The sequence below is a fragment of the Ochotona curzoniae genome, unplaced genomic scaffold (assembly GCF_017591425.1).
Source record: "Ochotona curzoniae isolate NIBS_2020 unplaced genomic scaffold, NIBS_Ocur_1.0 contig_1014, whole genome shotgun sequence".
NCBI lineage: Eukaryota > Metazoa > Chordata > Mammalia > Lagomorpha > Ochotonidae > Ochotona > Ochotona curzoniae.
The window spans coordinates 49323124-49350527 of NW_024464920.1; the positions used below are offsets into that span (position 1 = coordinate 49323124).

General features: G+C 54.0%; 2 protein-coding genes across 4 annotated transcripts; both read right to left on the minus strand.

The window, feature by feature from the left end:
* Positions 1-7875: 7875 nt before the first annotated feature.
* On the minus strand, positions 7876-11607 carry LOC121160867 (cytochrome P450 2D17-like). 2 transcript variants are annotated; one of them, XM_040986990.1, is made up of 9 exons: positions 11419-11607; positions 10668-10839; positions 10278-10430; positions 10035-10195; positions 9515-9691; positions 9197-9338; positions 8790-8977; positions 8205-8346; positions 7876-8116 (listed from the first exon to the last, which is right to left on the minus strand). In XM_040986990.1, the coding sequence occupies exons 1-9, from the start codon at positions 11605-11607 to the stop codon at positions 7938-7940; spliced, it is 1503 nt and encodes a 500-aa protein (XP_040842924.1). In that variant the 3' UTR covers positions 7876-7937. The 2 variants fall into 2 exon arrangements, with proteins under 2 accessions (XP_040842924.1, XP_040842934.1); XM_040987000.1 differs by lacking the exon at positions 10278-10430.
* A 6522-nt stretch (positions 11608-18129) lies between these two features.
* On the minus strand, positions 18130-21886 carry LOC121160879 (cytochrome P450 2D17-like). Of its 2 annotated transcripts, XM_040987011.1 has the most exons (9): positions 21640-21886; positions 20874-21045; positions 20484-20636; positions 20242-20402; positions 19652-19828; positions 19422-19563; positions 19015-19202; positions 18459-18600; positions 18130-18371 (listed from the first exon to the last, which is right to left on the minus strand). In XM_040987011.1, the coding sequence occupies exons 1-9, from the start codon at positions 21826-21828 to the stop codon at positions 18193-18195; spliced, it is 1503 nt and encodes a 500-aa protein (XP_040842945.1). In that variant the 5' UTR covers positions 21829-21886; the 3' UTR covers positions 18130-18192. The 2 variants fall into 2 exon arrangements, with proteins under 2 accessions (XP_040842945.1, XP_040842955.1); XM_040987021.1 differs by lacking the exon at positions 20484-20636.
* Between the last annotated feature and the right edge of the window lie 5518 nt (positions 21887-27404).

Genomic DNA, 27404 nt, shown 5'->3' on the forward strand with positions numbered 1-27404 from the left:
ACCAGGTGCCCCTACCAACTCCACACTTGGCGCCAGCCAGGAAGCGTTTCACCATGCACTCAGTGCTCAACCAGTCCAGGCTGCTCCTTTATAAAAAGAGTTAAGACTGGCCTTTGTTCTCTGGCATGAGTCAACATGTTTTGTTCACTGCTTCTAGTAGGAACAGGGAGGAGCTGGGGTGGCTACAAAGGTCCTTTCCCTTCCCCTGCATTCCCCAGGTGCCTAGCCAGTTAGGAAGTGGAGGGATCTGGTGGGACAAGGAGGAGGCCTTCCCCTCCTGTATCCACCTCCACTTCTATCCAGCTTCCTAGAAGAGCTTCTAGAAGCTCCTTGAGACCAAGGTTCTGATCTGCCTCTGCCCCCACGTCTGCTGTAGGCACACACCCACTTCAGTTATATTATTTTTGTATTTGTGGTCACAGCGAGGCAAGACAGAAGAGTAATAAAAGGGAGAAGTTTCGTCTACTACCTACTGCTGCCTCAAATGGCTTCACTTGTCTCCAAGGGGTCTCAACCTGCAAGCCAGGCACCCAATCCAGGCACCATCCCTGCTGCCTCCCAGGTGTGCAGCACGAAGGTGGAGCCACGGCCAGGTATCAGATGCAGACACTGCCATGTGGGACATGAGTGAACTGGCATCCTTCAAACATCATCTACTTACATTCTAAAAATCAGAGTTTCAGAGAGAGAAAAAGAGTTACACAGAGAGAGAGAGAGGACACACACACACACTCGTACACTCACTCCATTGTAGCAAGAACAAGAGAAAGGGAGAATATTCCAGTTACTGACTCACTCCCTAGATGGCTGCAACAGCCAGCACCGAGCCAGGAACTAGAAGCTTTGTTCAGGTCTCCCTTGCAGTGACAGGGACCCAGATTCTTGAGCCATCTTCTGCTGATTTTCCCAGGCCTTTAGCAGGGAGCTGGATCAGACGTGGTGGGGCAGGTCCAGCACAGCAGTCCAGCAGCTCATCTTGCAGGTGCCAGGATCCCCTATGGGCACTGGTTCTAATCAGGAAGCCCTGCTTCCCATCCAGCTCCCTGCTTGTGGCCTGGGAAAGCAGTCGAGGACGGCCCAAAGCCTTGGGACTTTGCACTCGCGTGGGAGACCTGGAAGAAGCTCTTGATTTCTGGCTTTGAATCAGCTCATTTCCAGCTGTTGCAGCCATTTGGTGAGTGAATCATTGGATGGAAGATCTTCCTGTCTATTTCTTCTGCTCTCTGTGTGTCTGACTTTGCAATAAAAAGAAATTCAATCTTAAAAACAAGACAAGACAAGACAAACAAACAAACAAGGAGTGGAGTGGCCAGGACATGATCCAGTGCCCGTAAGAGATACCAACATCTTAGACAGTGGCATAACTGCTACACCATTTGGCCAGTTGTTGAACTGGCATCCTAGCCACTGAACCAAATGCCTGCTCAGACTTTTTTCTGTCTTGTGGTAGTTGCAGTGTGTGTGTTTGCCAGTGGAGATGGGTGGAATGGAAGTTCTGTCTTTGCACCACAAAAACTCAAGCATGAGACAAAGCAGGTGTAAGCAAGTAGGACGTGTCAGAACAGATGGGCACCTCACTAGATGGGATCTGAGGAAGAATGCCTCGCTGACTGGGGAAAGCAAGGTTCTATAGTTTAGCAGAGAGAATACACCTGACAAGCCAGGAAGGTGCCTCAGCAAAGAACTGAGGGAGCTTTGCTGAGAGAACGCCAGACAGGCCAAGCTGCATCAGAGCAGAGAGCAGAGTGCCTATCCTGGGACGAAAAGATTTTTTTTAAATTAGTTTTATTTTTATTGGAAAGGTGGATATGCAGAGAGGAGAGACAGAGAGGAAGATCTTCCGTCTGATGATTCACTCCCCAAGTGAGTGCAACGGCCGATGCTATGCTGGTCCAAAGCCAGGAGCCTCTTCTGGGTCTCCCATGCGGGTGCAGGATCCCAAAACCTTGGGCTGTCCTCGACTGCTTTCCCAGGCCACAAGCAGGGAGCTGGATGGGAAGTGGAGCTGCTGGGATTAGAACTGGCGCCCATATGGGATCCCGGGGCATTCAAGGCAAGCACTTTAGCCACTAGGCCATGCTGCTGGGCCTCTCACAAGGTATTATTACCATTGTTATCAGACTGGGCTTCCCATTTGGCACTGGGCAGAGAGCATTCTCCTGAGGTACCTTCCTTGGATGAAGACTTTGTGGGGTAAGATACCAGGCTGTTTTCAAAAGGAGCTTCCCAGGCTGCCAGAGGCTGCTGCATCCTCTTTCCTGGCTGTGGGAGTGCTTTGTGTTTTTGTTTGTTTGTTTTTCATTATTGAGAGGGAAATTTATTATGGCAAATTATTTACTTATTTCAGTTGAAAGTCAGAATCATACAGAGATGGGGAGAAAGAGCAAGAGTTCATCACTGGTTGACTCTCCAGATGATCACAATGGCCAGAGCTGGGCTGATCCAAAGCTGGGAGGCAGGAGCTTCTTCTGGGTCTCCCACATAGGACCAGGCTCCAAGGATTTGGACCATCCTCTGTCAGAAATGGAGCATCTGGGACTCGAACCGGTGCCCACATGGGATGGCAGCACTACAGGTAGAAGATTGTGTGGGCGTGCTTTGTTTTCCTCATGCCGTATCATGGGCCCTAGTGAATGTCACAGGTATGGATGAATTTCTGAAGTCTTGCGCTCATAGGTGTAGATGTCTTTGAGTTAATCCTAAAGTCCTGTTAGCTTCTAGGCTAGGAGATCGTTCTTTGCCACATCTGGGAAGCGTTCCGTTGAGACCTTCTGCGTGTCTTGGTGTCCAAGCAGTTGGCGAGCTGGATGGGCCGAGCCTCAGTGTGTGGCTGCTCAGGCTTGTTGAGAAGTTCCTCACAGTGGCTGCCCTCAGTGGACCCATCTCTGTGTTCACTGAATCTGTCATCTGCCTCCTTTCATCTGTTCATATGCCTCTTGGGTCAGTTTCATTTCAGGCATTGTACTTTCCAACTCTAAATATTCTTCACTTCTTCCATGTAACCTTTGTTACATTATGTGTAGTTCGCACATACACATTATGTGTACATCTTCACATTCCTGAAATAAATCCCAGTTCTTTTGATATGCTCTTACAATAGATTTCCCAGTTTTGTAAAGAAATTTTATACCCAAGTTTACTGGGGATATTGGTGTTAGTTTTCTTTTTTTAATTATTGTTATGGGTTTGCCTTGTTTTGATATCAGAGTAAACCTCCTTTTGAATTTGTTAGAAAGTTGGACAGAACTGGCATCACTTTCTTTAATCTTTTGCAGAACGCAGCAGTGAATCCAGCAGGTCCTGGGCTTTCCTTTGTTGGGATATGCTCTGTAGTGATTCAATTTATCTTGGCTCATTGTTGATCTGTTCAGATACTGTCCTCACAGCTCAGTTTTAGTAGCTTATATGTATTTCCATGGTTCTTTTTATGATGTAGATTTGGTTAAGAAATTTCTTGAAACATGGAAAAGTTACTTTGGTTTTAATCATACGGGTGTTTTCAAACAAGATGAGCATGTGAGTCTGAGTGTACTAGATATGTTTAGCCAGTTGGCAAAGCAGGCTCAGGATCTAGACAGACTGAATGCTGAAGACAAAAGAGTCTGTCACAGTGAGGGCTGGGTCACACTTGACTCATGCCTAGGACATCAGCTGCTGGCATTTGGATTTAGGAGTTACCCCTTGCTGGAGCTCAGTCTTGTGACTTTGAATGGAGCTTTGCACAGCACGTTCAGCAGTTCTGACGGCCTTCAGCCTGTTCTGAGCCATGCTGCCAGGATCCCAGCCTGTCATGGAACTCAGGAGCTGTTGCAGTCACATGATTCAGCTCCCCTAATAAATCTCCTTTTGTTGACCTATATACACACCCTCTGATTCCACATCGCAAGACAATCCTGATAAACAAAGTTTGCCACCCGAGAAGTACAGTTATTACTGTTAACTCTTCCAGAAAATGTGCAGAAGCCTTTGGAATTGGGTTACCAGAAAAGGATGGAAGAACCTTGAAGGGGCAAACTAGCGAAAGCGTAGAATGCTGTAGGCAGAGCTTTGCAAGCAGTTGTGAAATGAAGACCGATTGCTGGTAGAAATATGAGCAGAGATCTCAGACGGAAGGAGAATGGGAACTGGACTAAAGGTCAGCCTTGTTCCGTAATTACGAAGAATCTGGTTGTTCTGCAGACACATATCTGAGACTTTGCAAGAGGCTCAACAGGTTGCTTCTCTGGAGGAAATTTCAAGACATCAGAGTGTTCCAGTCAAACTGGGTATGGTTTGTGTGTGTGTGTATTTTAATTTCACTTGTTCTTTAGTTTCAAGATTTTTGTCCAGTTCTCCCTGGTGAAATTCATCTCTGCTGATTTTCTTCCTCTGGTAAGTTATTTTCTCAATTCTGTTGTATTTTCTCTCTGTATTCTATCTCATTAAATTTCCTTAGGATAATTATTTGAATTCCTTACTGGGAAACTAGTGAAAATCCTTTCTGTTGTAATGTGCTGTTTGAGAGTTATTTGTTAGAGGTGTCATGTAATTTTCTTTTTAATACTTGCGTTTCACCATGATGACTGCACTTTTGATAGGTGACGTGCTGGCACTGCTGTTGGTTTGCTTATCATAGTAAAAGGTTTTATCTTTTTTTAAAAAATATTCACTTATTTTTATTGAAAAGGCAGATAAGATTTAGCTAGAGAAGGAGAGGTAAAGATTTTCTATGCACTGTTTCACTACTCAAATGGCGAAAGGACCAGAGCTAAGCTGATCCGAAGTCAGGAGCCAGGAGTCTCCTCCAGGTCACCCATGCAGGGGCAGGGTCCCAACACTTTGGGCCATCCTTTACTGCTTTCCCAGGCTACAAACAGGGAGCTGGATGGGAAGTGGAGCAACTGGAATGTGAAATGGTGCCCATATGGGATCCCAGAGGGTACAAGGTAAGAATTTAGCCATTGAGTCATCGTCCAGGCCCAGCTTTAGCCTTCTAAGATGATTCTTAGAGAATCAGTAGGGAAGGCCAGGTTGACTTGATTTCCAATGGATGCTATGTTGTATTTCCCTGCCCTCCACCACACTCCAACAGCAGCTTATATTATAAAAAGTTTCATTGTTTTATTTGAGGGGCAGTGTGATGAACAAGAGGTGGAGGGAGGGGAGACAGAAGGCAAGGGAGCTAACAAGTGAGAAAGAGAAAAATATGCCCACCTACACTTATGGCTTGGGGCTGCCATGACGACATGAAAGATTTATCTAAGAGATGGAGATACAGAGGCAGAGAACTCTCACATGAAAACTCATTGCCAAACACATGCGTTAGCTGGTGAATTCTGGACTTGGAACTCAATCCTGGTCTCTCACATGAGTGGCAGGACCCACTCACCTGCTGTGGCCTCTCAGGGTCTGTGTCAGCAGGAAGTGGGGATTTTAGCAGAGAAGGATCTCCAGGCTCCTATCTGGGAAGTGAATATGCTGATCAAGGTCATGATCAAGGTCATACGACAGACCCTCTGCCTGGTCATGAGTCCTTTGCTGCCTTGTCACCACACAGCAAGAACGCTAGAGCCCTGGCCACTTCCGGGACCATGAGCTAAACAACACCCTTCTTTCAAAATGAATTTGAAACAAAATGTAAAATAAAAGAAAGTGTACCTGTTCATGTGCATGCCATGCATCCATTGTGTGGCATTCAAATTATGGTAAACATTTATGTCTTTGTTTTTAATTTTGCCATGGTGACAATGATCCAAACCCTTCTGTCACCTCCTGTGAAGCACACAGCGTACACTGCAGCCTTCCACGGTCACCGTGTTCAGTAGAACACGAGCCTCTGTGTTCCCTGTCCGTGCCCAGCACTGGCCTCCCGGTCAGCTTTTCCCTCTCCCTCGCAGAGACTTGACCCAGGCCTTGTGATGCCTGCACCAAATGCCCACCTCTTTCCTTAACTTTGTTTTTGAGGATGATTTATTGAAAGGCAAAGTTGTGGAGCATGGGTAGGAGGAGAAAGAAAAGAGAAGAGAGAGAAATGTATCTTTTGTCTTCTGGTTTACTCTGCAAATGACTGCAGCTGGATCAGCCTGAAGCCAGGCCTGAGCAAGCACAGTGGAGTCTCCCACGTGGATGCAGCGACCCCAGCACTTGGGCCATCTTCCACTGCTTTCCCAGGTTCATTAGCAGGGAGCTGGATCGGAGTGGAACAATCGGGATTCAAACTGGTGCCCATCCATGATGCCAGCACCGCAGAGTGCAGCTTGGCCTACTGTGCTGCAGTGCCGGCCTCTGACTTGTGGAGACCAGCTGTTTGACTTCCTCTGCTGCTGGTGCCTTTTGGCAGGCCCTGCAGGCCCCTGCAGGGCTCCTGCAGACATGTGGCCCCAAATGGGAGAGTAGAGACCCCATGTGCTCCCTTTTAGGGGCCAAACAAGACAGAGGTACCCAACTGACAAAAGTGATGAGTCTAAAATTCAGGGACCTCACAATCCAGGGACGTTCTCTTTGTGACAAACGGACAACTGCCGCCCTCAACATCAACACTCAGGTGTCAACAAGAGTGACAGTTGTATTTCAGAGCTGTCACAGCATAACACTCAGAACACCTGGTTCCAAAAGAACTTACAAAATGTAGAAAGAAACAGCACTGTTGGGCACGTTGATCAGGAGAGAATGTGATTTGAGGGGAATCATGCCCAAGGGACACCAGACCCCGGCATCACTACGCACGGCCAAGAGCAAGAGGCGGGACATACGCTGAGTGCAGGATAGGACGCCATGGACTGCAAATGAAAGGAAATCAGGAGAAACATAAAAATATGAGACTATAGAAGTGATCAAAAGGCACCCAATTCTGGAGGTCAAGGCCACAGTAGCCTACGAGCAAAGGTTAGTGGATGGGCTCCTGGAGTGGGTGTGGTTTGCTCCAACTGCCACAACACTCAGCCAGCGTTAGCAGCGAAATGAGCAACACTGTTTTCTCCCAGTTCTGGAGAATTCCCCAGAGTGACATCCAAAAGGGTCAGAGAAGAGGGTCCTGGGGAGTGGGCATGGACAAGGCAGGTTCAGAGACAATGTGGTCTTGGTGCAAACACATTGAGATCCTTGCCTAGTTTTCACGGTGAGTATGACAGTGGGGGCTCCTGTCTGGTCTCACTGCCGGGGCCCAGGTGCCTGTTATGTTGCTGATTCCGTCTCGGTCCTTCTGCTCCATAAAGCAGAATGGGAAGGTCAACAGCATTTCTAGATCTGTGAAGGCTTTAGAAAATCACAGAGCCCGAGGGAGGCCTGGGGGACCCCAAAACTCACCAGCCAGGACCTGGGGGGATGCCCTGTGGATGCCCATGCATGTTGTTCTTGCTCCCCACACAGGTTGGCTGGGTGGTCACCAAAACACACAGCTGAGGTGGAACAATGGGTGGCTGAGGACAAGCTGTCCCCTTGAAGCATGGATGCCCCCTGTCTAGGACAGAGTCTAATGGTCAGATTTGAGATGGTGGGGGCTAGGTTCAGGAGGAGGCTGAGGACCTATGCCAGTCAGGGGCTGATCTGGGGGATGAAGGCGGACTCAGAAACCACATGGCATAACGAGTGCTGTGGCATAGCAATTTAACCATTGTCTGCAGTGCCTGCAATCCATAAGGATGCCAGTTTGACTCCCAGCTGCTTCACTTCCATTCTTGTTCCCTGCCCAACACCCATGTGGGAGATCCAGAAGAAACACCTAGGTTTGGCTGGCCCCTTCCTGGCCTTTGCTGCCATATGGGGAGCGAACCAGCAGATGGAAGAGCTCTCTCTGCATGTCTCTCCCTCTCTCAATGTAATTTTCCTTTGAGATACATAAATCAGGGAAAGGGGAGTTAGAGAGAGAGAGAGGAAAGACAGCACCCATGAGCCAGGAGATTGTTTTATTGTGGATCAGAGCTTGCTGAGAAGTGATCTGGGGTCTTTGTGTCCTGCCTCTAGCGGGACACAGCACAGAGCTGGTAGGGGGCCGGAGTCACCAGGGCACCAGGGACCCCGTGGTCGCTGGGCCGGGGCTGCCCCGCGGGCACCGAGAACGTGAAGCGCTGCAGGAGGCAGGTGAAGAAGAGGAAGAGCTCCATGCGGGCCAGGGGCTCCCCGAGACACACACGGCGACCTGTGGGTGAGTCAGGGGCTCAGTCAGCCTGGGCTCTAACCCTCCCCTCTCCCCAGGGACAGGGGCAGCAGGCAGCACCCCCAGGCACCTGTGGAGAAAGGCATGAAGGCCTCCTTCTTCACAAAGTTGCCCTGAGCATCGAGGAAGTGTTCCGGATAGAAGCGGAAGGGCTTCTCCCAGGTGGCCTCATCCTTCAGCACCGATGACAGGTTGGTGAAGAGCATTGTCCCCTAGGCAGAGGAGCCTGGCCTGAGTGGGGGCAAGGCTGGGGCCTAGGATGCCAATCTTAGGGCACAGCCATGATCTTGTACTCCATCTTCTGGATTCTTCAAGGGACCCTCAGCCCAAGAGCTGCTCACACTCTATGTTGTCCTGGTTCGCCCTCTGTCATAGCTCCCATGGCGCACACACTGCCACATGTCCCTATGCTCTTTGGTTCCTCGGATGACTGTGACACATTCTGCTCTGTCCTCCCCACTCTCCTGGTGTCTTTCTGTGCACAGGACTGGCCCTGCCTCTGTTCTACATCCACCCTACTCAGCTGACCCAATGGTCCCAGGGACATTGAGGGCTGGGTGCCCAGGGCTACATCCCAGCTCCACCCAAGGGTGACAGTGCTAGGTCCATCAGATGTCAGGAGCTGCTGGGCCAGTGTGAGGAGGCCCCAGCCTACCTTGGGAATGAGGAAGCCCCGTATTTCTATGTCACGTGATGTCTGGTGAGGCACCCCTAGCGGGATGATGTCAGCAAAGCGCTGAACCTCGTGGACCACAGCGCAGGTGAAGGGCATGCGGGCCTGGTCTGCCATCTCTGGTGGCCGCACCTGCCCTATGACCTCATCGATCTCCTGTTGGACACGGCCTGCACAGACAAGGGTCCCCACAGCAGCTCAGCACCCTGGAGCTGAGCCTGGACACACTGCTGCCTTCTGTGGAGGAACTGTTTCCACAGGTGGAGGAGGGCACTGTGGCAGGAGGCTTCCCCTGGCCTGTGCTCAGAGCCACAGGAGTCCAGGTCAGCTCAGAGGCCTTTGAAGGACCCACATCCCACCCTCTACCCCAGCATCCCCAGGGGGCTCACGCTGCACTTCCGGGTGCAGGACCATGAGCAGGAGGGCCCAGTCCAGTGTGATCGCTGTGGTCACCATCCCAGCTATGAACAGGTCACCAACCACCATGCGCAGGTTGTCATTATTGAAGCTGCTGTTTTGATTCCCCTTGGCCTGCACAGGAAGAGCGGGTGGGCTCAGGGGCACACAAATCCCCAACCCAACCTCCCATTGTGTCCTGGCAGCCCAGTACCAGGTCAGAGAGTGAGGCACAGGCCCCACTCTGCCAGGCTGGGCCTATAGTACTCTCACTATCCAGCCATTAACTTGCCCTGGCAGCTGTGTCTCACCTTCTCCACCTCATCCAGGTAGGCATCGGTCAGGTCTCGGGGTGGCTGGGCGGAATCCCGTGTCCTGCGGTGCTCAGCCACCAGCTTGTCCAGCTCGGTCATGAAAGCCTTCTGCCCTGAAAAGACCTTGTCGGCCAAGCCCGGGATGCGCAGAAGCACGGGGATCACGTTCAGTGCCTGAGTGGAAGGAGGGTGGGTCTTCCTGTGTCCAGTGCTCACCTGGCCGGGATTCAGGTGCACCACCTCCAGGCCTGCCCATCCCCAGCATTAGCCTGAGTGGGGTGTGTGTGTGTGTATGGGAGCACAAAGACAGACCTGAAACAGAACTATCATGAGCCACGACGTCCCCAGCCGTACAGGATGGACAGCATCCTTAGCCTCTGCTGTGGCCACCAACCTGGCCTGCCCCTCGTTGTGGGCTGAGATGCATCAAGTCAGGGCCCTTCTTCCTGTAGCACCACTCTCCTTGTCCCCCTTGTGGATGCAGAGGCTCCTCCCACAGTCTCCCTGAGACCCTCACCTCTGGCACGATCCCAGATGACTCTTTGATCATGGTCTGCACGAGGTCCATCAGCCTGGTTAGGTGCAGGTCGTTGTACTCAAAGCGGCGTGCTTGGGTGAGTGAGGCGATAACATTGCACACAGCTTTGTTCAGGAGGATCTTGGGGCTGAAGGGGCGTCCTGGGAGCAAAGGTGTGGTCAGAGGGTGGCCCCCTGTGTCCACCCCTCTGAGCCCAGCTTTGCTCCTTGGCCCAGCACCTGCCTGCATGGTCGGAGAAGGCAGCACAGAGGCAGGCGCCCTCCTCTGTCACCCACTGCTCCAGCGACTTCTTGCCCAGGCCGAAGTTGCGCAGGGTGGACACAGAGAAGCGGCGCTGCTCACGCCATGCAGGTCCATAGCGTGCCATGACCACTCCTGGAGGCAGATTTGCTTTGTGAGCATGGCTTAGTGGCCTGGCCCTGCCCCAGCCACATCCCTACCCTCCTTTTCCTCTTTCTCCCAACACTCTTGGTCACCTGGGCACAGAGCCTGGATTGTTTCTCCACCCCTGCCTGGGTTGTCTGGCTTTTCCTCACCCCCACATTCAGATCCTGTCTGTGGTCACTGCTCTCCCCAGTCCCACCAGGACAAGGTTACCAAACAATGCCTTACCTTCAGCATGTGGCCCAAAGCCCACATGCTCCAGAACAGGTGTAGGTGGACGGTCCGAGGTGTCCTCACCATGGGTCACCAGTGCCTCGTGCACAACAGCTGGCCCATTGAGCACGACCACAGGGGTCCAAGCCAGCTGCAGGCTGAACACATCCCCATAGCGGCCCCGCAGCTGCAGAGGGAGGGACACATCCCTACTGAATTGCTTGCCCCACTGTTGCTACTAACCCTGAGGACTCCTTGAGCAGATGCAGGAAAGTCTCAGGATCCTGGGGGTTTCTGTCCTCCCTGGAGGGGAGCTCATTTTGAGACACACCACCCAGCTCAGTCCTTGCAACTTGCAGCATTGTAACATGGTTCCAGGTGAGCAGTGAGGACCCAGGCAAGCGACAGGAGATTGGTAGCACGTCACCACATCTCTGACTTGGCTCTCTGATGCCAGCAATGCCCAGTACCCTGCCCCAAATCCCCAAGCCTTTTCCTGTGATGTAATCAGAGGGGACTCAGGACCTGTGTGACCTGTGTGCCCTCCAGGGGGTTGGCAAAAACCTGCCACTTCCTGCTCTGTCCCATGCCCTTGCCCTGCCAGATGTGTGCTTTGAGAGATCCAAACTGTCCCTAGGCCTGCAGAGTGGCCTCAGGAAGCCTCTGATTCATGCTTCCTGAACTCTTTTTCAGCTCATGATTCCACCACCCTCGTGGGTGCATTCAGTCCCCAACCCCTGCTGCCCTCCATCGCCACCTTCCTCACCTGACGGAAGCAGTAGGAGATGGCATTGAAGTCCAACTGTAGTAGGTTTCCCAGGCCAGGCATTCCCATGGGGCCTGGTGGGTAGCGTGAGGCCCAGCGTTGGCGCCGGTGCATCAGGTCCACCAAGAGCAGAAAGATGGCCACGGCCACGGCCAGGGGTGTCAGTGTGTCTGCCGACAACAGCCCCATGGTGGCCTCGTTTCACACTATGATCCTTCGGCCACACCAGGTGCCCCTACCAACTCCACACTTGGCGCCAGCCAGGAAGCGCTTCACCATGCACTCAGTGCTCAACCAGTCCAGGCTGCTCCTTTATAAAAAGAGTTAAGACTGGCCTTTGTTCTCTGGCATGAGTCAACATGTTTTGCTGACTGCTTCTAGAATGGACAGGGAGGAGCTGGGGTGGCTACAAAGGTCCTTTCCCTTCCCCCGCATTCCCCAGGTGCCTAGCCAGTTAGGAAGTGGAGGGACCTGGTGGGACAAGGAGGAGGCCTTCCCCTCCTGTATTCACCTCCACTTCTATCCAGCTTCCTAGAAGAGCTTCTAGAAGCTCCTTGAGACCAAGGTTCTGATCTGCCTCTGCCCCCACGTCTGCTGTAGGGACACATCCACATTGTGGTCACAGCAGCTGCCCCAGGAAACACCCTAGCTCTGCCCCAAGTCTCTGGCTTCCTTCCATATGCCCTTCACCTTCTCTGTCATGTTTATTGGCCTGAGGTCTAGCAGGACCCTGGGGCAGCCAGCAGCATGGAGTAAGATTGTCCACTTGTCCTCTGCTCCTCACTTGTCTGATGTAGACACAGACATAGCTCTGACTACACACACACACACACACACACACACACACACACACACATGTACACACACACGTACACACACGCATAAATACACAGACACAATACCTATTTACATACACAATACACGTCACATCCTACACACATATCTCCTATACTCAGACGCACCACATCGCAGTGCCTGCGTCGGGTACCTGGCCATAGCTCCTGTCACCCAACCTGCTCGCACATCCACACAGGCCTCACTCACACGTGTCCGTGCAGATCATGAACACAGATGCCTGTTCTCTGGAGGCTGCTCCCAGTGAGCCCATCTCCACCTCACCGCCCAGCCTGGACTCCCGGGCTCCAGCCTGCCAAAGCCAGCAGGAAGCAGAGGACCATGGAGGACTGTTCTCAGAGCTTTCTGTTTGGAGAGCCTGGAACCCCCCACCCCATCTGGAGATGTGTGGCCAGCCCTCCTGCAGGAATTTTCTGATAAAAATAAACCTAATTGTACCATTGTTGTCAGTCCTTGGGTGTTGGCCTGCCCTGCATTTTTTCAAGATTCTTCAGTTATATTATTTTGTGTTAGTGTGGAAGTGAGAGAAGACAAAGAATAGTAGTCTTGTCTACTGCCTACTGCTGCCTCAAATGGCTTCACTTGTCTCCAAGGGGTCTCAACCTGCAAGCCAGGCACCCAGTCCAGGTCTCCCACGTGGTGGACAGGATCCCAATCACTTGCACCATCCCTGCTGCCTCCCAGGTGTGCAGCACGAAGGTGGAGCCACGGCCAGGTATCAGATGCAGACACTGCCATGTGGGACATGAGTGAACTGGCATCCTTCAAACATCATTTACTTATATTCTAAAAATCAGAGTTTCAGAGAGAGAAAAAGAGTTACACAGAGAGAGAGAGAGGACACACACACACACTCGTACACTCACTCCATTGTAGCAAGAACAAGAGAAAGGGAGAATATTCCAGTTACTGACTCACTCCCTAGATGGCTGCAACAGCCAGCACCGAGCCAGGAACTAGAAGCTTTGTTCAGGTCTCCCTTGCAGTGACAGGGACCCAGATTCTTGAGCCATCTTCTGCTGATTTTCCCAGGCCTTTAGCAGGGAGCTGGATCAGACGTGGTGGGGCAGGTCCAGCACAGCAGTCCAGCAGCTCATCTTGCAGGTGCCAGGATCCCCTATGGGCACTGGTTCTAATCAGGAAGCCCTGCTTCCCTTCCAGCTCCCTGCTTGTGGCCTGGGAAAGCAGTCGAGGACGGCCCAAAGCCTTGGGACTTTGCACTCGCGTGGGAGACCTGGAAGAAGCTCTTGATTTCTGGCTTTGAATCGGCTCATTTCCAGCTGTTGCAGCCATTTGGTGAGTGAATCATTGGATGGAAGATCTTCCTGTCTATTTCTTCTGCTCTCTGTGTGTCTGACTTTGCAATAAAAAGAAATTCAATCTTAGAAACCAATATAAAACAAACAAACAAACAAGGAGTGGAGTGGCCAGGACATGATCCAGTGCCCATAAAAGATAGCAGTATCTTAGACAGTGCCTAGTTTTCCCTTTCACTGGCTCTCTCCCAAAATGGCCACAGCAGCAGGTTTTGGGCCAGTCTGAAGCCAGGTGCCAAGAGCTTCTTCTGGATCTCCCTTGTGGGTGCAGGTACCCAAGGATCTGGGCCGTCCTCTGCTGCTTTCCCAGACCATTAGCAGGGAGCTGGATGGGAAGCGGGGCAGCTGGGACTGAGCTGTGCTGCATGGGATGCCAGCAGTGCAGCTGAATTCCCAGCCTGTTGTGCCACAGTGCTGGGCCGTAGCGTTTCCTAACAAGGAGAAGAAAGGGCTGGAGCAAGCACAAGGCCTCTCTTCCAGAATGTAGTGTCTTTCCTCATGTTAGGATGCATTGAGATGCCTGCTTCTAGGTGCCCCATCCCACAGACCCACAAGCTCTTAAGCATGCTTGCAATCTGCATAAATTGCCCACTCTATTGTTTTTTTGACACAGTGAACAGACTAACAGAGGGGCTTATGCAATCACCTGAAAATATGGAACAAGCTGCAATGGCCAAGACAGGGCCGATCTGAAGCCAGGGCCTAATGGTCCATCAGGATGGCCCACACACATAAGAGGGTCCCAAGTATGGGCAGCATTTTTATTGCCTTTCCAGGCACTTTCAAGGAAGCTGTGTTGAAAGCAGCACAACTGGGACTCCAAGTGTGGGATGCTGGGACTTAACCCAGAGCTCCACAGTGCTGGGCTCTGTGCTTATACACTTTCCAGTCACAACACATTTCTGATAATTCATTTTTCAAAATATTTATTCATTTATTTGAAAGAATTACAGAGAGGTAGGAGTGAAAGAGACAGAGATATGTTCCATTGACTGGTTCACTTCCCAGATGGTCTCAACAGCTAGGCAGGCCAAAGCCAGAAGCCAGGAGCTTCTCTCCACATCTTCCAAGTAAGTAACAGGAGGCCAAACACTTGGGCCATCTCTGGTGGCTTTTTCCAGGCCATTAACTGGGAACTGATCAGAAGTGGAGCAGGGCCCAGCACTGTGGCATAGCAGCCTAAGCTTTTACCTGTGGTGCCAGCATCTTGTCTGAGTTCTGGCTGCTCCACTTCTGATCCAGCTTCCTGCTAATGCACCTGGGAAGCAGCAGAGGAGTACCCAAGACTTTTGACCCCTGCACCCATGTAGGAGAACTGCAGGAAGCTCCTGGTATTGCACTGGCACAGCTCTAGCCATTACGGCCATTTGCAGAGTGAATCAGAGAATGGATTCTCTGCTTCTTTCTTTGTGTAACTACCTTTCCAATAAAAACGAAAATAAATCTTTAAAAGTAGTGGAGCAGCCAGGACATGAACCAGTGCCCGTATTGTAAATCCCACAGCTTCACCTGCTATGCCACAGTGCTACCCCTCAAAGTCTTGTCTTTGTCTGAGGACCATCTTCCACTGCTTTCCCAGGTTCATTAACAGGCAGCTGTATCAGAAGGGAAGCAGCCAGGAATCTTCCTGTCCTATTGCTACCCGCTCCTGCTGCTCACTGTGACACTTGCTGGCAGTGGCCAGTAATGCCCATGCTGCAGTCCCCACGTCTTCCCGCCAGGAAGTCTCCCCAGGAAAACGGTCCTCACGTGGAAGGGGCACTCGGTTCTCAGCCAGGCATCCCCCCGGCCCCTCAGTGCCCTCCTTCAGCACGCCTGCAGTGACTCTTGCTCATCTGTCTCTGTCCCCCGGCCTGAACCCGCTCTTTAGGGGGAGGTAAGGAACTCTGCTCTGGCTGTCATGGTGCAAGGATCAACTTTGTGTAATAGCCTCTCATCAGTTCAGCCAAAGTATCCAAGATAAGCTATGAAGGTTAAGCTAGGTCCATGGTTTAGCAGTTCAAAGGTCAAAATTGTGTCAGATGTGGGTGGAAACAGCCTGGGGCACAACGTGTGCCAAGGAAGCAGCCCTGGAAGGCCTGTAAGCAGAGGTGGAATGCCTGGCCACCCCGGCCTCGTGCAGCCAACCCGCTCATGAGCACTGCCTGCTAAGGGCACCTGCCCAGAGACCCAGGGTCTCCCGCTAGGCTTGCCTCCAGGACAGTCCTGGCTCAATCCTCCACCTTTAATCCATCAGCCCTGAGTGTTAATCTATCAACTCGTCGCTAAGACTTTGAAGGGGCCAAGTCATATTCAAGCTGCAGCACCAGCTACCAGCCACCTCACTGTGTCCTCGGTGAGAGCGATGGAGCGACAATGGACAGTGGCAGAGACCATGTCCTGGTGGCTCTTCTTATGAGGACGCTACTCACGTTGGGTTGGCATCCCTCCCTTACGTCCTTACCTACCACTAATCACCCCATAAAGACCCCTTCTCCAAACAAAGCTGCGTTTGGGGCTAGAACTTCAACAGACGATGGAAGGCAGGGGATCCAAGCACCCAGTCCCTGATGGGCAAGTGGGAGCAAGCACTGGAACAGGGTGGTCCTAGCTTTAATGAAAAAAAAATGAGAAAAAAATAAAGAACCAGTGAATCAGTGAGGAATTATAAGCAGAGCACGTAGCAAGTACATCTGGGGAAGCACAGAGGAAGACGGAGGCCATGGGAGGAAATGAGAGGGCACACGGCTGAAAGGTTCCCAGGTCAGACTGGAACCCAGAATACACGTGTTCATGGAGCCCCTGATTCACACGCGGAGTAAACTCAAAGAAACCCCTTGGAGACACACTGTAGTCCGATAGTGAAGCCCAAAGCCAGGGAATATTGGGAGCAGTGACTTATGCACAAGGAGTTCTCAAAGTGACGAACTATACTCAGACAAATGGAGGCCAAAGGCAGGACTGGAAGACGTCACTGCTCAGATGTCCCTACTATGCCAAGTGACTTACAGATTCATCAAAATTGCTGTAAATCCCAACAGCGTTATTTTGTAGACATAACAAAAATCAATGCTAAAATTCATATGGAATCATGAAATACCCCAAATACCCAGTCCAGTTTGGTTCAAGAAATGAGAAGTCAGAATTCATAATTTCAAAACTTGGTAACCAAAGTGACAGTAACCAAGACAGTGTGGTTCTGACTGGCAGAAAGAAGGTAAAGATAGAAGGCTTAGAAAATTGGGGCCAGTGCAGTCAGACCACTGTCTGTGAGGCCAGAATCCTATATGGGCACTGGGTCTGGTCCTGGCAGCTCTACTTCCAACCCAGCTGCCCCCTAGTGACCTGGGAAGAACAGCTGAGGATGGCCCAAAGGTTGGGTCCCTGTCACCCACATGGGAGACCCAGATGAAGCTCTTGGCTCCTGGCCCAGCCTTGGCTGTTGGGCTGTCTGGAGGAGTGAGCCAGGGGATGGAAGATCTTTCTGTCTCTGTCGCTCTCTTTTTCTGTAACTCTGTCCCCGCCAGCGGCCCCTGGACTGCACTTTCTGATGGCAGGCCTTCCCATGCCTAAGTCCCTACCCCACGGTGCAGGCCAGTGTGACCTGGAGCAGGACACTGGACTGGAGCAGTCTGACCTTGGGCAGGGCAATCAACCCCAACCAGTGACTGACCCCCACAAAGTCCTGCACAGCAGGCTCAGGCACTGCCCTGGCTCCCAGCCCTCTCCACCCCATCACACAGTGCTGGGAGCACTCAGTGCTGTGTGGATGAGTCCCCAGGAGGGACAGGCTGGACACTCAGGTCTGGATTTGCTCAGTGCAGCCCCGTGTGCCTTCCACCACTCCTGACTTCCATCTCTGTCCTTTGTTATAATGAACTGTAAGAGTGAGCAACAGAATTCCTGATTCTGTGAGGGCTTCTAACAAGTCAGGGAGCTCAACTAGCCAGGGCAGGTGCTGAGCATTCGCCCAACACACGCTCATTTCATTTCTTGGGCTCCCGCATACCTGAACTGGCCTTTTTCTGCTACCTTCAACATCACGAACCGGGTTGGAGATGGAGGCGATGTGTGACTGAGAGAATAAGACATGAGATGGACGCAAGATAAAGATTATAGAATTTGGTAGGCAGAGGGAAGGAAGAGAAGCTGACCTGGAAGGCTCTCTGCCTCAACCTTTTGTTGAAATGCTTTGGAAGCCTAATGGAGCCTGATGGGGCACAAATTCTGATAGTCACACCTGTATTGATTTAAGCAGCCAACTGCTGGCCAGGCAGGAAGCAACAGCATGGCCCAAGTACAGAGGTCAGGGCGTGACTGCATGGATCGCTCAAGCTCACAGTTCTGTGGTCTTGGACTGGCACCCAACTGACTGGCACCCTCAGGTCTTCTCTCCATGGGCACTAGTTCCTGTCCCCATACCCTCTCTCTCTTTATGTTTCTGCCTGCACCGCTCTGTGTCTGGCTTTGTCTTTTCCTCTACTTCAGAATTTCTTCCTTTTAAAATTTCAATCTTAAAACAGAGAAAGAAGATTAAAGAGAAGAATCTACATGGTAGCGGCGAACTGTTTTATTGTGGATCAAGGCTTGCAGAGAAGTGGGTTAGGGACTCACTGTCCCCCAACTAGCGAACTGCAGCACAGAGCTGGTAGGGGGGCGGGGTCACCAGTGTGCCAGGGACCCCGTGGTCGCTGGGCCGGGGCTGCCCCGCGGGCACCGAGAACGTGAAGCGCTGCAGGAGGCAGGTGAAGAAGAGGAAGAGCTCCATGCGGGCCAGGGGCTCCCCGAGACACACACGGCGACCTGTGGGTGAGTCAGGGGCTCAGTCAGCCTGGGCTCTAACCCTCCCCTCTCCCCAGGGACAGGGGCAGCAGGCAGCACCCCAGGCACCTGTGGAGAAAGGCATGAAGGCCTCCTTCTTCACAAAGTTGCCCTGAGCATCGAGGAAGTGTTCCGGATAGAAGCGGAAGGGCTTCTCCCAGGTGTCCTCATCCTTCAGCACCGATGACAGGTTGGTGAAGAGCACTGTCCCCTGGGCCGAAGAGCCTGGCTTGAGTCGGGGCAAGGCTAGGGCATGGGCCTCTCCTCAGGTCACAGGCACAACCTGGACTCCTCCTGGACTCCTTCAAGGGACCCTCAGCCCAAGAACTGCTCAGACCCTCACCCTTGCCTGAGTCCTGCATCCCAGCTCCCAAGGCACCCTCACTGTCCCCCGTCCCAGCAGCAGTTCACTCCTAGGCCACATGTGACACATTCAGCTTTGTCCTCCTCACTGCCTCCCCACTCCCTGGGGTCTCTTTGTAGACAGGACGGGCCCTATTTCTGCTTTGTACCCACCCAACTCAGGCTGGACCAGTGGGTGCCTGAGGCATGGCCGACTTTGTGGCCTGGGCTCCACCCACCTCACTGTGAGAGCACATGGGACCACCAGGTGGCCCTGGCCTACCTTGGGGATGAGGAAGCCCCGTACTTCTATGTCACGCGATGTCATGTGGGGTGAACCAAGTGGCCCAATGCTGGCAAAACGTAGCACCTCGTGGACCACAGCACAGGTGAAGGGCATGCGGGCCTGGTCTGCCATCTCTGGTGGCCGCACCTGCCCTATGACCTCATCGATCTCCTGCTGGACACGGCCTGCACAGACAAGGGTCCCCACAGCAGCTCAGCACCCTGGAGCTGAGCCTGGAAACACTGCTGCCTCCTGTGGAGGAACTGTTCCCACAGGTGGAGGAGGGCACTGTGGCAGGAGGCTTCCCCTGGCCTGTGCTCAGAGCCACAGGAGTCCAGGTCAGCTCAGAGGCCTTTGAAGGACCCACATCCCACCCTCTACCCCAGCATTCCCAGGGGGCTCACGCTGCACTTCCGGGTGCAGGACCATGAGCAGGAGGGCCCAGTCCAGAGTGGTGGCTGAGGACACCATCCCAGCTATGAACAGGTCACCAATCACCACACTCAGGTTCTCATCATTGAAGCTGCTTTTGGGGTCTCCCTTGGCCTGTGTGGGAAAAAATGGGGGCAGGTCTGAGATGACCACGGTGACTGGCAGGGCTCACGGACCATCGCCTGTGGGTTCATCCTCCTACCTTCTGCACCTCGGCCAGGTAGGCGTCAGTCAGGTCTCGGGGTGGCTGCGTGGGGTCCCACGTTCTGCGGTGCTCAGTCTCCAGCTTGTACAGCATGGCCCCGAGGGCTTTGTGTCCCGAGAAGAACCTGTCGAGCAGCCCCGGGATGCGCAGGAGCACGGGGACTGCGTTCAGCACCTGTGGGCTCACAGAGCGGCCTCAGTCTGCTGTGCTGGACTCAGCTCCATCCTGGCAGGAGCCCCCACTCCAGGGTGGACCAGGGCCTGGGTGTCCCCTCTAGTGAGTGGCTGCTTCCCCCAGCTGCTATGCCTTCCTGCCCTCTCTGGCCCTGCGGTGCAGAAGGACAGACCTACACTCCAATCTCAGGTGCTGTGAGGCTCCGACCCTACACAACTGCCAGCTTCCTAAGCCCACACCCCATCGCCGCCTCCTGTGCCCCCCAGCTCTAGTTCTTTCCTGGTGTTGCGACTGCTCCCAGAGCACGCTTTCCACATGAGCTCCTATGCAACCCTTGACACCCAATGCCCCTCCATCCTGCAGCTGGGGCTGCAGATCCTTGCCCGCCCAGCAGTCTCATGCGATCCCCGTACTGAGTGGACAGGGCCTGATGCCTCCTGCATCATGGCCTGCACTAGGCCCAGCAGCCTGATGAATTGCGGGTCATCATACTCAAAGCGACGCCCATGGGTAAGCGAGGCGATGACGTTGCACACGGCTTTGCTCAGGAGCTCCTTGGGGCTGAAGGGGCGTCCTGGGGGGCAGAATTACAATAAAGGCACTCACTGCCTTTATCCTGGCCACCAAGCCCACCTTTGCTCAGCCCATCACTCACCTGCTTGGTCAGAGAAGGCAGCACAGAGGCAGGCGGCCTCCTCGGTCACCCACTGCTCCAACGACTTCTTGCCCAGGCCGAAGTTGCGCAGAGTGGACATGCAGAAGCAGCGCTGCTCCCGCCAGGCAGGGCCATAGGGTGCCATGATTACCCCTGGGAGAGTGGGGCCGGATCCTGGGTGGGATCTGTGGCCTGGCTGCCCCTGCCCCTTGCCCTTTGCCCCGCCCCATTGCATCTCTCCCACTTCTTGGTCACCTGTGCCCCAAACTCAAATTTCTTCACCGCCAGCCCGGGCTGTCACTGATCTGTCCTTGCCCCCTCTCTTGCTGTGTTCACTGTCCCCTCACTGTGCCAGGGCTCCGCTTCCCCAGTCTCCTGGCCATGCCTTGCCTTGGCAGTGCGGCTTTATGCCCAGGTGCTCGTAAACGGGCATCAGAGGGCGGTCCGAGGTGTCTTCACCGCAGGTCACCAGTGCCTCGTGCACGGCCACCGGCCCATTGAGCACGACCACAGGGGTCCAGGCCAGCTGCAGGCTGAACACGTCCCCGTAACGTTGCCGCAGCTGTAGAGGGAGGCCCAGCACAGGTCAAGCTGGGTCCCCGGTGACAGCTGCTCCCACTGGCACCACACAAGGCTCGGGGGTCATAGCCTCAGCGGGAGCCAACGCCAGGAAGAGATGTGGTTTCTCATGTTGGGGCCCAGTCTGCCGTTTTGGGAGCATTTGAGCATCCAGCCATGACCTTGAGGGCTTCCCCAAAGTCCTGGGTAGATGCCAGGGACATCCCAATGGACAATGAAGGAACCGAGGTCCGTAGGCACAAGCCCTGAGGACCCTGGCTTCACCGGTCGGGTCAGATTTCAACCAGGTCACGGCTTCCTTCTCGATGCTTGTTTCCTGTTGTGGAGCTGACCCCACCTCCCACCTCCAAGGTCTGTCCTCTGATGACATCTAAGGAGACTTGGGGCCGACACAACACATGTGTCCCTCCGAACCCCAAACCTGCCTCTGAATGCACCCATCGGCAATATCTGCAGTGTCCCCAGAGCCCCCTATGGGGCCTGACCCCTGGGCCTGCTCTCGTCCGGCCCGTGGAGTCTCCCTCCCAGCCTGTCTGCAGCTCAGAGTCCTCTCCAGCCGACACCTCCTCTGTCTTACCTTTCTGAAGTAGTTTGTGGGATCCCGGAGGTCCACCTGCAGCAGGTGGCCCAGGCCAGGCAGTCCCATGGGGCCCGGTGGGTAGCGTGAGGCCCAGCGCTGGCGCCGGTGCATCAGGTCCACCAGGAGCAGGAAGATGGCCACGGTTATGGCCAGGGGCGTCAGGGCATCCCCGGTCAGCAGCCCCATGGCTGTCTTGTTGATCACTTGGTTCCTATGGCCACACGTGCCACCCCTAGGATCCCAGGAACCTCGGCAGACCCCTGCAGGACACGTTCAGCCTCCTCCAGGGCTCCCCAAGTGCAGGCCAGTGCCTTTAAGGGAGCTAAGATGGGACTTTGACCCTCTGACAGCATGGACGCTGCTGAGAGCGCTGGGCGGGTGGGGCGGAGCAGAGAGGGAGGGAGGGCGGGGCGAGGGCGGGACCGAGGGTATGGGGCGGGGCGAGGGCGGGGCCGAGGGTATGGGGCGGGGCGAGGGCGGGGCAGGGCAGGGCGAGGCCGGGACGCGCAGGCGCACAGCTGACTGCAGAGGCCGGGAGGGGTCGGGCAGGCTCCCTGTGTCGCTCCTTCCTTCCTGCCCGCCGGCGCCGCAGGGGAGCGAAGCGGAGAGGGGAAGACCCCAGATCCGTGGACTCCCCAGCCTGGGGAAGCTCTTTGGAGCACCAGGGACGGTCAGCTCCCTGCCTGTTCCTGCCATCAGGCTCGCGCCAACTAATGTCTCTCCCAGAACACGTCCCTGTTCAGCCGGCCCCTCACCTCAGTTGTCACCCACCCCGGCCTGAGGGTGTCATCTCACAGCCACCGGAGGGGCCACGGGAGACCAGGAGGAGGGGATGAGTTCTCCGCGTGTCCCCTCCACCTCCTGCTGGCACACCCGACTTGCACAGACACGAATACGCAGCTCACCTACAGGCACAAGCCTCGGACTCCCACCACACACCCCAGAGCGACTCACACCCCTGCAGAGCCAGCCAGCCCCGAGGTCCCTGCTGCTCGGGTGTGTTCAGAACAGAACATCCTGTTCCCTGGGAGGCTCAGGGCTTCACCCACCTCCCTGCACTATTAAAATAGAATAGAATAGAATAGGATAGACTAGGATAGGATAGAATAGAATAGAATAGAATAGAATAGAATAGAATAGAATAGAATAGAATAGAATAGAATAGAATAGAATAGAATAGAATAGAATTAGAATTAGAATTAGAATTAGAATAGAATAATAGAAATAAAGTGCGACTTAACAGTAGGGCAGCTTGCCTGGAATCTTGAGTTCACCGCCTGCTGCTGCGGGACACTGGGGTCGAGCTCTGCAAAGTCCATCAGAGAGCAGAAGTCCAAGAACGAGGTGGAGGCCTGCGGACGAGGGTCCGCATCGGGGCCACAGAACCCTGTGCCTTCAGAAGTCCTTGGGACAGTCACGCAATGCCTTCCGTACCTGATCTCCGAGCACTGGCTGTTCACCATGGGCATGCTGCATGGCTCTCAGAGTTCCGCATCAGTGCCTATAACTTGACTCACTGATGCTTGAGGCAGTGAGCTTTCTAGGTCTGCGTCCCTCCCTTAGAGAAGAGAACTTCCCGCTGGCCACCTGCTTTTACAATCTTTAGCTCTAACCCTGTGTGCGCCACTGTGGGCAGCAGTAGGCTAGTCACTCAGGTCAGGTGGTGGACTTTGAGGTTATAACACAGTCTCCCAGCCCTCTCTCCACACTGGCCACTATGTCCCCTCTTCCCACGCCGGATGTGGTTTGTCCACCAAGGCTCTGTGAGTGGGCTTGGTCCCCTGGACGGCAGCATGGAAGGTGCTGTTGGACTAGAGGGATCCTTAGGTCCGTCAAGGATGCTGGTTTCAGGAGGCACTAGGGTGGTGGTCCCAGTGCCAAGCCCGGGCCGCTCCTTCCACATGCTGCGACGGAAGCCTGTGCCAGCTCCACCCTGCGCTCTGGGCATGTCGCCTCGTGGATTCCTTCCTTCCCACCCGCTCTGGAACCCGTGCTCTGTGGGGTTTGCACCCCCTTCCTCTGCAGCACCAGTGTGACTCAGCGATGCTGAAGGCAAGCTCACTCACCCACCCCGGCTCCTGGCTCAGCGGATTCTGCTGGGAATTGGCACGTCAGGGGCTTGAGGGTCCCCTGACTGTGACGAGTGGGCTCCTCCTTGCTGCCTCAGAAACGCTCTGTGATTGCATCCAAGCAGCTCAAGGTCTGGTGCAGTGTGCTGGTCTCCCACAGCAGTGCTGGCTGTAGCACTGCCCGGACCCTCCGAGAGGCAGCCCTGCTGGCGCAGCTGGGAAAGCAGCACCAGATGGCCGCGTGCCTGAGCCTGTCCTGACCAGGTGAAGCCCCTGGCCTCAGCCTGCTGATGCCCTGGCTGTTGTGGCCTCTGTCCTTGTGTTTCAAGTAAATAAATAGATATTTGAAAAAAAGAAAGGAGTCTTCCTCCAGGTACTTGAAGCTAATGGAGAGTTTCCATGTTTTCTTGTTCCAGTACTTTACAGCGTTTCTGTCTTTGAGCAGCAGAAGATGGCCCGATTGCTTGGGTTCCTGCAACCCCGTTCAGAGACCAGAGAAAACTCCTAATTACCGGCTTCGAACCAGCCTGGCTCTGGCTGTTACAGCTGTTTAGGGAATGAGGAAGCAAATAGACAGTCTCTGTCATGCCTTCTTTCTCTACTTCTCTACCTTTCTAATAACAGTAAATAAGTCTTTTTTTAAAATGAGAGAAGTAGTGACCACTGTTAAGCTGCGGACACTTCTTGAGGACATGACACGATAAGAAACAAGCCGGTCAGGGAGGCCCCGGGTGTGCGTACCAGGCATGACTGCCCTCTAGTGGTCAGAGTCCCGAACGGGAAGGCACCGTAGTGGCTGCGGGGGAGGGGAGGGGAGAATGGCGAGGCGTGGTCTGTGGGGGTGCAGCTCAGTGTGCAAGATGAAGAGAGCTGTGTGAGTGACAGCTAGGTTGTCTGAGACCCCGGGGATGCATGACCCAAAGATCAGAGCTGTCTGAGTTCTGACCTCACCAGTTGCGCGTTGGGCCAGCTCCTTGGTAGGCTCTATGCTGTAGGGCAGCACCAGAGATAAGTCAGCCTCTCAGGGCTCCAACCTAAGACCTCAAATACCTCTGCAAAGGCAAAAAGAACCCAGCAACATCTCAGAGGAGCGAGGGTCGTGAGGGGACACACGTCGGCACTGGCCAGGAATTCTCCGGCTCAGGGAGGGAGCCGTTAGACGAGAGAGGCACAGATGCCTGAATCTGGGTCAGGCAGGACCCGCGTCCCTGCTCAGCAGAAAGTAGATTACAGAAGTTGGGGGGAATCCACATGCATCAGTAACCCTCAGGATTAGGTTGGAGATCTGTGAGGGAGGAAAGAAATGGGTGTAGGTAGTGAGCTTAGGGTCACCAGCTTGGAAGCCACCACACACCCTCTGTAAGCCTTTTGCCAGCCAGTGAGACCTTCCCAGGATGTACCCTCACCTGGGACCTGGGGGCTCCGGAAGAAGCCTGCTGTTGGAGAGGGGTGCTCTCACACCGTGGAATCAAAGCAGAACACATTGGAGAACAGGCTGGCCAACCCGGCTCTTCCACAGGTCCACACTATAAACTCATCTATTCTAACACTAGCCCGCCTTAATTCAATTCCTGCATCGCCTCAGGAACACTTGTTCTGGCTCCCTGCTCATAGCCTGGGGCAGCAGTGCAAGCTGACCAGGAGGATAAACTTGTGCTCGTCTAACCCCAGGGAAGGAGCCCCACGTGGAGCTCCGGGCTCTGGCTTTGGGCTGTTACACTCTGCCATTGTGGTCAGAGGTGGGTGAGCAAGGAGAGAGAAGATCTGTCTCTCTCACTCCCTCTATCTGTAACTCTGCTTTTCAAATGAAAGTTATAAAACAAAGAAAAACGAAGTTGAAAGGGAAACAATGCCATGGGAGTCAAGAGACTGCCACCAGGGAGTGGCCCTTGGCACAGCTCCCTGAGCCCGCTCGCTCCCTTCAACCTATACCCACCTGCATGCCCAGAGAAGGCGGCACGGGGCAGGCGGCCTCCTCGGTCACCCACTGCTCCAGTGGCTCCTTGCCCAGGCCGAAGTTGCGCAGGGTGGACATGCAGAAGCCTGTTGTACGCCACGATCACCTTGAAGGAGGAGGAGGAGCCAATCGTGGGGGTGGCGTGAGCTCTCTGTACCCATCCCACCTCTGTCAGGCCCCCAGCAAGCCTGCCTTCCTGTCAGCTGCCCCCTCTGGGTCCGGGTGCACAGGCCACACCCACAGTCCTAGGCGCCCTGCTTCCAAGTCCTGAGGGATGACTGGGGAACATGCTCACCAACCAGGACCTGCATGAAGACTGCTCCCACACACCCATCTCACCGTGTGCTCCGCTAGCTGCAGTAAGAATGCTGGCAGCTTCTGTCGTCAGCACACGCATCCGGAGTGCGTGACACACAGGCCGTCTCTTCGAGATCTGGATCATCGTAACCTGAACGCAGCCCAGTGGTCAGGTAAGGCCGATGAGACAACGGTGCGGATGACATAAGGCATGCACTCCGAGGTCTCATTTGAATTAAGAGCTGCCCAGGAAGGCAGGAGTGAACCACACACAGCACAGGAGCTGGGACACTGCTTTACTGGGATTGGGACTCGCAGATCCCTCCTAGCGGGCTACAACAGAGCTGATCAGGAGCTGTGTCTGAACCTCGTGGACCACGGTGCAGGAGAAGGGCGTGGACCACGATGCAGGTGAAGGGCATGGACCAGGTGCAGGTGAAGGGCGTGGACCAGGTGCAGGTGAAGGGCGTGGACCAGGTGCAGGTGAAGGGCGTGGACCAGGTGCAGGTGAAGGGCGTGGACCAGGTGCAGGTGAAGGGCGTGGACCACGGTGCAGGTGAAGGGTGTGCAGGCCTGGTCCGCTGTCTCTGGCCACTGCTCCTGCCCTATTACCTCATCAATCTGTTGGACAGAGCAAACCCCCTGATGGCAGTCTTCTGTGCCTACCGAGCATTTTTTTTTCCTTTAATGCTGTTATTGAAATTTATGTTTATTTGAAAATTAGAGAGAGAGGGAGCGGGATCTTTCCATCTCTTGGCCCTCTTGCCTGTGGCTGCATCACGAGGCTGCACTGAGCCAGCCAGGAGCCAGGAGCCATGTGCATGTTGCCTTAGTGGGGGCGCTGGAGGTTCACGCACTGGATCATCCTCTGCTTCCTCAGGTCGCAGCTGGAGGCCTAGCATTGTGGAGCTGAGCTCTTGTCTGTCCCTCTCTACAGCATGACTGCTTTTTTTTTTTTTTTAAGATTTATTTTATTTGTATTGGAAAGTCAGATATACACGGAAGAGAAGAGACAGGGAGGAAGATCTTCCAGCCGCCGATTCACTCCCCAAGCAGCCGCCATGGCCGGAGCTGTGCCAATCTGAAGTTAGGAGCCTCCTCCAGGTCTCCCGTGTGGGTGCAGGGCCCCAAGGCTTTGGGCCGTCCTCCACGTCCTTCCAAGGCCACAAGCAGGGAGCTGGATGGGAAGTGGGGCTGCTGGGACACAAACCAGCACCCAAACAGACACCCACATGGGATCTCAGAGTGTGCAAGGTGAGGACTCTAGCTGCTGGCCTATCATGCCGGGCCCAGTTGCTTCTTTCAGAATGAAAACTCAGCACCTCTTACAGGCCCCAAGAGGCTTTTTTTCATGGAAAGTATCATTTGAGTTTCTAGAATCTTCCACTGACCGACCACTAACTCCTGCTCCCTCTGGCACACACTTGTGTAACTGCAGA

What these genes read in the sequence shown, in the direction of transcription:
- LOC121160879 (XM_040987011.1), bottom strand. Translation starts at nt 21,828, where the DNA reads ATGGGGCTGCTGACCGGGGATGCCCTGACGCCCCTGGCCATAACCGTG. An exon ending in CCTGCACCCGGAAGTGCAGC is followed by an intron (nt 19,203 to 19,421) that starts GTGAGCCCCCTG and finishes TTGTCTGTGCAG; the next exon opens with GCCGTGTCCAGCAGGAGATC. An exon ending in CTTCATGCCTTTCTCCACAG is followed by an intron (nt 18,372 to 18,458) that starts GTGCCTGGGGTG and finishes ACTCACCCACAG; the next exon opens with GTCGCCGTGTGTGTCTCGGG.
- LOC121160867 (XM_040986990.1), bottom strand. Translation starts at nt 11,607, where the DNA reads ATGGGGCTGTTGTCGGCAGACACACTGACACCCCTGGCCGTGGCCGTG. An exon ending in TCTCCTACTGCTTCCGTCAG is followed by an intron (nt 10,840 to 11,418) that starts GTGAGGAAGGTG and finishes CTCCCTCTGCAG; the next exon opens with CTGCGGGGCCGCTATGGGGA. An exon ending in TGCCTTCTCCGACCATGCAG is followed by an intron (nt 10,196 to 10,277) that starts GCAGGTGCTGGG and finishes CTTTGCTCCCAG; the next exon opens with GACGCCCCTTCAGCCCCAAG.